A 10,774-nucleotide genomic window follows, 5' to 3' on the forward strand; every position below is an offset into this window, starting at 1 on the left:
TCTATGGCTGTGGAAAGCATTTGTCCGCCATCGCAGACAAGAATGCGGGGGGAGGGAGCTAGAGACTGAAATGCTACTTAATTTGCAAAGTTTCTGCAATACAACTTGCATGTAAAACTTACATAGAATTGTTGAAAAGTAATGCACTTCTTTGGTCTAAGGAATATCCTGTAGTAACAGTTTCTATTTCTGATGTATCTAAAATATCTATGTAGGTGTCCAGTTTCCGGATTTCTCCTAGTCAAAAGTCATTTAAGGTGTGAGTCTGTTCAGTTCTCCATGGAAGATATCTTTTGTTCCTAGAGTTATCCAGCTAGTGGTATAAATGCGTATTTTCAGCATATAGTAATCTCTTTTCCAACTTCAACCCCCTTATCTTTGCTGTTTGTTCGTTTTCGGGGATCGCAATCTATCACCTTTCTTTTACCTGCTATTTTTATGTGGTTGCAGAGAGCAAGTTGAGACCACATGGCGTAGTCGCAGCCAAACTTGCATCCTGCGAGCAAATAACAATCTTAATTGACATTTTCACTACTCATCTGATAAAATGATAACCTTTAATTTATAACTTCACGTTCAAAATATATACAAATTGGGCACCTGTTTGATCAGCAATTGCTGCCTTCTCCATTTGGCATAGATCTAGAAAAAATATTCAAAAAAATAACATGTTACTGGATATGGCGTGATCTTTTTTTTCTTTCTTTTTGAGAAAAAACACACAATCTTGTTATATATATTTTAGTCTAACTTAAAAGGTCTCGACAAAAGTAGTGCTTCATTATTGAGTTAATTACAAAATACTATGTTTAGTGGTCTAATAGCATTATCCATTATGTATAAATTGTTGGCTCTTAAGGTTTAAAAAAATATCTGCGAAGATTAGATTTTGTGTCATTAATTTTTACAATCAAACCATCATCAATTGACCTAATCTAACTTAGATATATTTGTAAGTGTAAGAAGAAAACCTTGGAATGAGGGGGTTAACAGCCATCACGCGAGCATGATGGAGGGTTCGCATCATCAAAATTTGGCATATATTTTTCCTTCTTTTTTTAAAGGGGAATTGTGCAGGACCCGAGTTCATTAAAAAAAAAATAGCAGGTATCATGTACAAAATTATAATGCTATTAGTTGAGCACCACTTTTTTACCCGAGTTCCCTAGCGTGGCTTCTTTGGTGGCTAGAATCCAAAAGACATTTATTTAAGAGTGGTTTAACGTGTGTCAACTTCAGCAAAATTTCACTGGCCAAGCAAAAGATTACCCTTCTTTATGTGGTAGCCTGGGCTTCACTTCAGTCCATCGTTGGCCCAGGATAAGAAGCACGCTCCAATGTGCATTAAGTATGTGGTTCAAAGGGAGAGAACACTTGAAACTTAAGCAAGGGAGACGTTAGTGGCGCCTTGTCACATGGACAAAGAGTAATTTGAGTTATACTACAGTGTCGTGTAGCTTTCTGATTAAATCTTAATAGGAAAAGTAGATATCGGCCTACTGATATAGCTTTCAGCCCATTTATTTGTCCACCGACAAGAGAGCTAGATATAGAATATAGTTCTTGTGATGTTTTCATGCTTAAATGCAACTCGCCAACAATAAGATCGAGCAAAGGTTATTTGATCTCTTCTTTAACAGTCTCCACATCTGTTGAGTTGCTGGGATAACCACGTTTCAAAGAATTTGAAACGGTGACGTAATTGGGCTGCCTATCCTGACTTGGGCCGCTTGGCGGACCTCAGCCTATGGGCAGGCTCATGCCATGGTAATGAGAAAAACCACTATAACTTTTTGTGGCCTGCTCTTTTTAGGTTAATTCTGGTAAAAATTTTCACCTCCACAGATATCTTGGCCATCTCAGTCTATATGGATATCAAACACCTCCTGACATGATATATGTAAAAATGTCGATCTCATTACGTTTGTCAGTATAAACCGATAAAATCAGTAGATGCAATATATTCATATCGGCCGATATTATTCAACCTCTTCTACACTTTCTCAAATAGACTTTCTAAGATAATAAATTTTAAAATTAATGCTCAATATTATAACAGGGCTATCACTCCAAGCTGTAACCGGCCGGGACTTAACCCAAGCCCGACCAAACCCTGATCCAAACAAACAATAGAATGAGTTTTGTACGGCAACAAAGTTAAATGCATTAACACTTTCAGGTTAGGTCTAGGTTTGAGATTTTTATAGCTAACCAACTTGAACCCCACCCAAACCCGCATAATTACCTGAGACACATACAAACGTGCATACATACACACATATACATATGCATATATTATAATGTTAGTTTTATTTATAAATCCTTCATTGAAAAATTAAAAAAGTAATACATGTTAGAACATGTTTGGGTATATATATATGTTTGATTTTAAGTAACGTGGATCTTTTTAATTTTAATCTATTATTGTTGTATAGTTAACACTCAAGTGCTTGTTATTCATGATTTAATTTTTGTACCACATAATTGATATTTTGTTGATAAACTTCTCAAATAATGAAACATTTAGTTTGATTAACCCTTCAAGTTCAAAATTTGATACCCGATGACTCACGCTCCTAACCTATCACCGGTGGTCAACCATATGACACGGCTGCAAGGCAGTAACCTAAAGAACATCCAAGGCCTGAAAGTTCATCACAACCTCAATATAATTGGGTAATAATGATCTCATTAATTGGCGTGATAAAATAATCCATCATTCTGTGTTGAACTAAATTTTATAGGGCTGGTCTGGCTTTGCATGAGCCTGGACCTGCGACTTGGGCCTTTAGCGCGTGCCTTATGTGCGTGAGGGGAGAAAGACCCTTGATGGGAGTGTCTATTTTCTTCTCCTACTATTCTAACAAAAGGAAGAATTCTTGGGCACGCTGGACTCCAGCAAAACCCTCAGAAAATTCCTATGAATCTCCTTCCCGTTCCCTCTACGCACTCCCCCTTCAGAAAAATCTCCTTCTAGGGTCATCGGTTTTGAGCTTTTTGCTGAAAATTCTTTAGGTTCCATTGGGAGATTTCGTCGGACCACTGTCAATACCTCATTAGAGTTAAGGTAAGGATCACTAGTTCTTCTCCTTAAACTTTTGGTTTCTAGGCCATCGCCACTGCCCTCGTTGGCCCCGATGAGTCACCAATTTAGTTGCAAGAATGCTCCCTTGTTTCAGGTTCTTTCTTCTATTTTGCCATCCACCGCTGTCGGCTGCCGATTTGGGCCGGCCTTCGCCTCTTACCTGGGTGCTTCGAGGCCGCAAAATAACTATTGGTACCGGCCAAGTGAGCTAGCCCTAAAGGAAGCCAAAACGCCTTGTGTTTGGCTTGATTCCCCTATGGATCTACTTTCCTTTCCCCTTCGTTATTTGACCATCATCGTCGGTTGGTGCTACTCAAAAAACCATCACTTTCCCTTCCTGTCTTTTTGAGAATGAGGGAGAGACTCCATGGCTATTAATCGCACACTTTTCTCTCTTTCTCTCTCTACTCATTCTCTCTTTCTCTCTCTACATGTTTTAGTGGACTCGTGGTGGTTCCAGAGATATCTTGTGAATTCTAATTAACTCTAGAAGAGGTCCTAGACCAGCATTGTACAAATCATCTATCATATCCTCCTGTAATCTTTTCCCATTGACCATGGTGACTTATTGATTCTTCTGATATTTGGTTTTGGCTCTTATGGGGAGCCATCATCTCGGTGAGACGATGTTGAACCCTAGTTTCTAGATCAAAGAGAGGGTCAATATATGCAGTATTTGAGTCTGTCACCAGTAAAGTTAAAAATCTCTCGACACAAGCATATACATATACATGATTATAGAAAATTTTGTATGGATGTATCTTGTATACTCGGGGGTATTTCACATAAAATGGATATTACCCACATGGAAGAAAAATTCATTCCTTAAAGGATTTCTCAAGTTCTGCTAATTTGTTAGTTGATAAACAGTTGTATCTCAAACTCGGTAGGTTTTTTGCTAATTGTATGTATGATCACATGCACTGCTGGAGTGATGGAGATTTTGTCATTCTCAACAAGTTATTTTTCATTTGAGTTATCATTTGATCATTTTAGGGTTGTAATCATGCATTTCTAGGCTTGTGGATCGTAGGAAAGATGACTTGTAATTGTTGGGATATATTTTGGATTTGTCCTTTGGGTACTAAAGTCTTTGTATGTTAATCAACATTAACAAACTTTTATGAACATCTCTAGCTCTGTATCCAGATTGAGACTATCTTGGATACCTTTTTCTTTATATGCAAGTTATGAATTAGCTAGTCCCATTCTTGATGAGCAGGTTTTGCTTTGTATGAAGTGTTGTTGATCAACTTATATGATCTGTATCATGGAATATTGCTATAATTGCAGGTAGATGTGTATCTTTATAACTGAATTTAGAAGTTCTGATTTTGTTTTGGGATGAGTTTCTTTATATGCAGGTAGATGTGTTTGTTTACATCTAGGTTATGAGCGGGCTTTATCCAAGTTTATGGTTAGACCCGACCTGGTTAAGGTAAACTATTCTCTTTTTTTTTTTGCTTATAGTCTAGTTTAGAAATTCAGGTATTACCTAAAAGAACTAATACTCGAGGAGTGAAACAAAACTAGGGTTGGACACTATGATTGAATACCAAATGGAATAATATAAAAACTACTAGTACATATAATTGATTGTAAAATAGTATCATATATGAAAGAAACTTATGAAGAATAAGACGCAAACCAAAGAATGACTAGATTAGAGTACAACTAATTCAATCATAATAGAAAAGGTTTTCAATCAATATACAGACATATGTGCTTATAAATATTTGAAAATACATGTATACACTTACAAATTCATTATTGCAAATAATTAATTGTACACATTTTATAATGGAGATAGATGGCCAGGATATATTGTAAAGAATTTGAAGTTTTGATGGTTAATTAACACTTTTTAAACATTTGGGGTTTAAGTATAAATGGCCCAAACTTGGAGGAGAGTCTTTATAATTTTTCTTATTCGTATTATATGTTTATACACATGTGGAAACTCTCACAAAGAGGTTGTTTTAAAATGAACTTTTACAACAAATTTCTTAATAATGGTGGCCTTTGCTGTCCTTTTTATAAAGCCTTTGGAAGGCGGCTTTCCCAAAAAAAGTGAGAATTTTTATATGGCTTGCACTCAGAAATCAACTGCATACAGGAGAGATTCTTGCTAAGAAAGGATGGCAGGTTAGTGATTGATGTATGCTGTGTGGAAGAAGAACTGAAACGATCTCTCATCTACTAATTAGGTGCTCATTTGTCTATAGTTTACGGACAACAATTAAAGTGCAACTAAATCTGAGAGGATTGCCTACCGGCATTAATGAACTGCGGACCAAATGAAGAAAAAGAAAATTCCAACAACCAATGAGAAAAGTTGCAGATCAATTGATTGCTGCAGTCTGTTGGAAATTATGGAATGAGATGCTCGAATTTTCTTAAAAAAATCAAGTTTTATCTATTATGTTTTGCAGAAAATTTTATTAACCTACTTTAACTTGAAGCATTTGCATCCAGAGAAGCTGCTTGACCCTCATTTCAAACTTGGGAATAACCTTAGAGCATTAGCACCACACATTGAGAGACGGTGATCTATCTTTAAAAAAAGGATGACTTACATCAGGATGCAAAGCTTATATAGTTCCATATTAACGATAAAGAGATCCTTCAAATCAATTATGAGATTGTTCAGCTTGTTGAATAGTTAAACAGATCTACTTACGGACCACTACCTTTTGTAAAAGCTTGTTATTGTTTTTTTCATATATTTTTCTTTCTTGCAAATCCTATATTCTGTAAACTTCATTTTTCTAATAAAGGCCAGGTGGCTTTGTCTCCCTCTTCATCAAAAAAAAAATATTCATTTTGCACATCTACCCATTTAAGAATATTCCAGTCATTTCAATTTTGAATTAGTCATGTCTTGAGGGCTTCAAACAACATGGAAAGAAATAAAATAAAAAAATAATTTATAAGTGTGTATACGCAAAAAATAGTAATTTATAAAGGCCTATATGCAAGCGCATTCATATAACTTTATATATTTAGAGGATATACATCCAAACAATTCATATAACTTTATCTTCAATTGGATTTAGGATGGCCAGCCCAGTCCAAAATGAATTTTACAAGAGGCCTGGAAAGCTCAGCCTGCCTATGATAGATTTTCAGAAGTTGATGGGCCCGTGACCAAATCAGTTTACGGCCCATGAGCCTATTCAGAAGGCTAAAAAGCACCTCGTTTCACGGTCTACCTCAGCCAATGAATGTTATGCTTTTTGTTTATTTATTGGTTTGTTAATCTATTTTAGTGGAAGATGTTAGATCTAAATTTTTAGGTTCTCCTTCACTAGTTGGTGTTCAAGCCGGTAGATGAACTTTTTGAGTCCTTTGTCACAAGAATAAGATTTGAATTATTCTGGAATCAAGTTCCCAAAACCTCCTCAAGCCTAAGAAGCTTCTCTCCTGAGTGATACCTGGTTTCTTGGTTCCATGTTTCTTCTTCTCCTTGGATATCCACAGGTAAACATTTTCTATTATTTAGTGGATTAATCATAAACTAACTGTGAAGAAAGGATATCCATTTCTTATTTAACAAAAGAGCTGTGAGGCGTGGAGGGATGGTCTTCAGTGAGAATCTACCATGAATTCAGGGACCGAGTACCCATATGTCGGATAGACGTGTCATCCTTTTGAGACATATTGTTCATTTGCCTGCCAGAGACAACATACTTACAGCTGATCATATAGCAAAAGAAATTGCTGAATGAATACCTACTAGTGCATAAGGCTATGTGCTAAAGTGACGGTTGCGTGATTGGTCTCCGGCTATGTTCTATCTTGTTAGCAAGTAAGCTGAAGCTTTTGTAGCACTCCTATTAATTATTAACATGTATGAGAATATTGGCATGCATACTTCAGAGTTACAGCTTGCCTTGCAAATATATCGATCTTGAATCACCTGCAGCCTCTATATCAACATAAACAAGAATTGCTTCTATTACTTTTAGACCATTCTCAAAAACTATAACTAGACATCCTACACTACACACTCGAAATCATAGTAGTAGGATCAAATAGACTCAGAATCATGGTAGTAAGATCAAAGAAAGAAATTAAAATTTTATTAAACAAGTTTGGAGATGCAAATAAAAGGAAAGATCTTGGTGCAATGGCAAAGTTGCTCCATTGTGATCTGGGTGTTAAAAGTTCAAAACATGAATATATCATTTGCTCACCTGCTTATACAATGATTGTATTGATAATAGAAATATATAGAGAATGGATTCCAAAGCCAATTTTGAGTATCTGGAGTTCATTTATAAAGAATTTTCTAGAGCTTTTCATGGCCATATGAATTTTCAAAAAAGTAACTCTAGAAAACTTTCCATGACTCTTCTTTTTTTTTAAAAAAAAAAATTATTCAATGTAACTCTTTGCTTACACAACTAGACTATAGTGTCTTTCGCAAATATATAAATAGTTAGTATGTACAGAAAATTAACATCTATCAATAAACCATGCTAGTACAATAATTTCTGGAATTTACTATATATTCAGGATATAAAATTTTCCTTAAACAGATATTAAGAATAGTATGTGGGATTCTAATTACTTATGTATGTAGCTTGAGCTATGTAACATAACATTGAGTATGCTACCTTTTGCAAGTTTACACCCCTTGTTTTTAGCTTAATCTTATCTAGATCTTTTGTGAAGTAGTACATGGCAGTAAGGTTCATACAAGGTTCTGTACATGGTAAGCCAACCTTTGTACGAAATCTATATATTCCCTAGTTAGCCACGATTGCGCTTGTGTATTCCATTTTACAAGAATAATCAACACTTGAAAAAGATTTAGTGTCAACTTTTTTGAAAGGTCTATATGTAATTATATGCTTGGTTTTGGAAGTCATACAAAGTAACATATTTCAACAAAATGCAAACCGTATAAGTCGAACAATTACTATAACTCAAGGAGACTTGTACTCTCACCTCTTTTGGTGAAGTGATTTCAATGAAAAAGAAAATTTTCATATCATTCTTTGTGGGATAAAAGAGATCATGGTTAGTCTCTCGTCACAATTTTTAACCATATATACCTGACTATGTTCATAATTATGAATTGCTAACCACAATCAATCATATTTGCCAATATCTGGCCAATGTTAACATGCCATTTCTCTCACTTCCAAGAACTAATAGATGTTTTACTAAAGGGTCCATGTTCTCTCCTATTCAAGGTTGAACTAGGGATGTAGAGGCTTAAAAAGCAACAACAAAACAAGAAAGGTACCACCCTACCCTATCTAATCACAATTATTCTATACTAGTCGTTCCACAATAGACATAAATCTACATGCCTTGTCCAACTACTGTTTGTTTCACACAAAATGCCTCTACATTTGTTGAAATAGCTCCCTAAAATTAAAAATAAAACATGGTTTTTAGCAACATACATCAGGGTTCAATAGGTTTGTTATTAATTTGGGATCAAAATAACGATTTTATCCTTGATGATATATAAAAAGAATCACAAGTTGAACACCAAAAAGGGTCCAATCAAGACTCAGCATTTTCTCTCTGCAACACTCTGATTAATTCAGCTGAAGTTGTATGACAACCATGGAGATCCAAATTACTGACGGTACATCTAGAATTGAAGCTCAAATTTAAACAACTCACTCAATTGAACTCACTTTGACCGCTTCTCACACTTAAATGCAACGAAACTGCCAAACTAAACTTGCTAATCAATACAGTCAAATAGCCATATATGCATGCAATTCTTACGCTACTGGTTGTACTTCCTTGCACAAGAAGCATTAAACCTTGTACAAGACCTGCCCAAGGGTAGGGCAAGGGGCGCCATTATTATGGTCCCCATTGGGTAGCTTCCATTTTTTCCTAGGAGGAGCAACTGAAATTTGTTGGCATGTCAAAGTCTAAGACAGTGTCATGACTCAGCGACCTAGTGAACCCAAAAGCCCCACGCTCTGCCCCACAAATGGCTAGAGAGAGAGAATCAAGAAAGTCCTCGGGTAGCTCCCTCACATGGATTAGTTTAGATGGTGGAGCTCTCGAGCCAAGGAGAGCTGGGCTTAGTTAATGGCAGGCCATGGGAGACACGGAAACAGCCCCCACGTTCTCCTCATATCTTTCTTTCTTTAATGCCCACCCCACCAAAGACCCCCTACCCTTGACAAAATGTTGTGTTCCTCGCCAAAGTTATTAATATATCCCCCATGCTCTCCTGTGATCCTTCATAAATACCTCTTCAACTCACTAGCCTCATCCCCTTCCACACTCTTCTTTCTTCAATCTTCCATCAAAACTTATACTGCATCCAAGATTCCTTTGCTTTCCTTGTTATCTATACTTGTTGTGCCATGGTTACACTTCTTCTCTCTTTTAGGCTCAATTCCAGTTGATGCTTTTAGTTGAGTTGTCATGATCAAAGCTTCCAATTCTTCCATGTTGTTTAGGCAATTCGGAAGCCAGCATGGTTGGAGGCTCTCGACACGCAAAGGTTCTTCATCGGTTGTTCGGTTCATGAGGGTGCGAGAAAGAACGAGAAGAACATATGCTGCTTGGATTGTTGCACCGCCATCTGCCCCCACTGCCTGCCCTCGCACCGCTACCACAGGCTTGTGCAGGTCCGGCGCTACGTCTACCATGATGTCCTGCGGCTGCAGGACCTTGAGAAGCTTATCGACTGCTCCAATGTTCAGGTTTGGATGCTTAAACTTCAAAAGACGGCAAATTAAGTCATGCTATGACTGATAGATGATAATTTACTGATCTGCTTCTTCTTCTTCTTCTTCTTCCTTTCTTTTGTCTCCTCGCATCTAGTCTTATACAATTAATAGCTCTAAAGTGATCTTCATTAAGAAGAGACCACAAAGCAGGCAATTCAAGGGCTCAGGAAACTTCTGCAGCTCGTGTGATAGGATCCTCCAAGAACCATATATACATTGCTCCCTCGAGTGTAAGGTAAGCAACGTATATAGGTTTTATTAGCATATATGATCTATCGATCAGTTTTCATATTCTATGTATAAATTTCGTGAGACATGCAAGCAAAATTCGCCTGAACGTGTTGAAATGGTTACGTCGTAGGTGGATTACATATTGAGACAGAAGAAGGATCTTTCGACGTGCTTGAAGAAATGCGAGTCGCTGCAGTTGAGTCCGGACTTCATCATACCCCATGATGTCCAATATGGGGAAGATGAGACTAATGAGACAACCCACTCAACTGTGGTGGAAGGATATGAGCCCATGGGTTCATCGGACTCGGAGAATGCGAGCATGCCATGCACCAACTTCGTTCGGAAGAAGCGGACCGGACTAAATCTTTTCTCAAGGTCGGCCAGTAGAGTGTCTGATAAGGACATGGCTGCAAACATGAACAGAAGGAAAGGGATTCCACAGAGATCACCTCTATGTTAGAACAAAGGGTTGTTTTCACTAATTTCGACTGTTAAGATCTCTACCTAAATTTTGGTTGTCTCTATATTTTTACTTGGTAGGGGTAGTCTGTGTTAATGGTATCACGTGATTCCCAATTCCAAGCTTCAATGTACATTTCCCGAAGGGTCTTTTAAATAATCCTTCTACTGCTTCATGAATTGGAGTTCTTGTTATTCATGCTGTCCATAGACTTCTGCAGTGCTTTTGCACTTGAAGACCATCTGGCCGCAGGTTGACATCTGGGATTCACAACGGGAA

The 10,774-nt window shown here is 37.0% G+C and overlaps 2 protein-coding genes across 2 annotated transcripts in view; both read left to right on the forward strand.

Annotated features, from left to right (window-relative positions):
* LOC103721369 (putative UPF0481 protein At3g02645) overlaps positions 1 to 482 on the forward strand; it is a 2,319-nt gene extending 1,837 nt beyond the window's left edge. Inside the window, exon 2 of the mRNA XM_008811542.5 lies at positions 1 to 482. This exon is cut by the window's left edge and continues 1,241 nt beyond it. Coding sequence (XP_008809764.4) covers positions 1 to 62 — 62 coding nt within the window. The 3' untranslated portion in view covers positions 63 to 482.
* An 8,836-nt stretch (positions 483 to 9,318) lies between these two features.
* On the forward strand, positions 9,319 to 10,774 carry LOC103721368 (protein RGF1 INDUCIBLE TRANSCRIPTION FACTOR 1-like). Its single transcript, XM_039117211.2, has 4 exons — positions 9,319 to 9,435; positions 9,529 to 9,774; positions 9,896 to 10,036; positions 10,163 to 10,774. The coding sequence occupies exons 1-4, from the start codon at positions 9,433 to 9,435 to the stop codon at positions 10,493 to 10,495; spliced, it is 723 nt and encodes a 240-aa protein (XP_038973139.2). The 5' UTR covers positions 9,319 to 9,432; the 3' UTR covers positions 10,496 to 10,774.

This window comes from Phoenix dactylifera, chromosome 2 (assembly GCF_051530095.1).
Source record: "Phoenix dactylifera cultivar Ajwa chromosome 2, Ajwa_hap1_PhDact_Kaust_v1.1, whole genome shotgun sequence".
Classification (NCBI taxonomy): Eukaryota; Viridiplantae; Streptophyta; class Magnoliopsida; order Arecales; family Arecaceae; genus Phoenix; species Phoenix dactylifera.

Coding starts and splice junctions, on each gene's coding strand:
- LOC103721368 (XM_039117211.2), top strand. Junction 9,775..9,895: donor TCGACTGCTCCAATGTTCAG/GTTTGGATGCTT, acceptor CCTCGCATCTAG/TCTTATACAATTAATAGCTC. Junction 10,037..10,162: donor ATTGCTCCCTCGAGTGTAAG/GTAAGCAACGTA, acceptor GTTACGTCGTAG/GTGGATTACATATTGAGACA.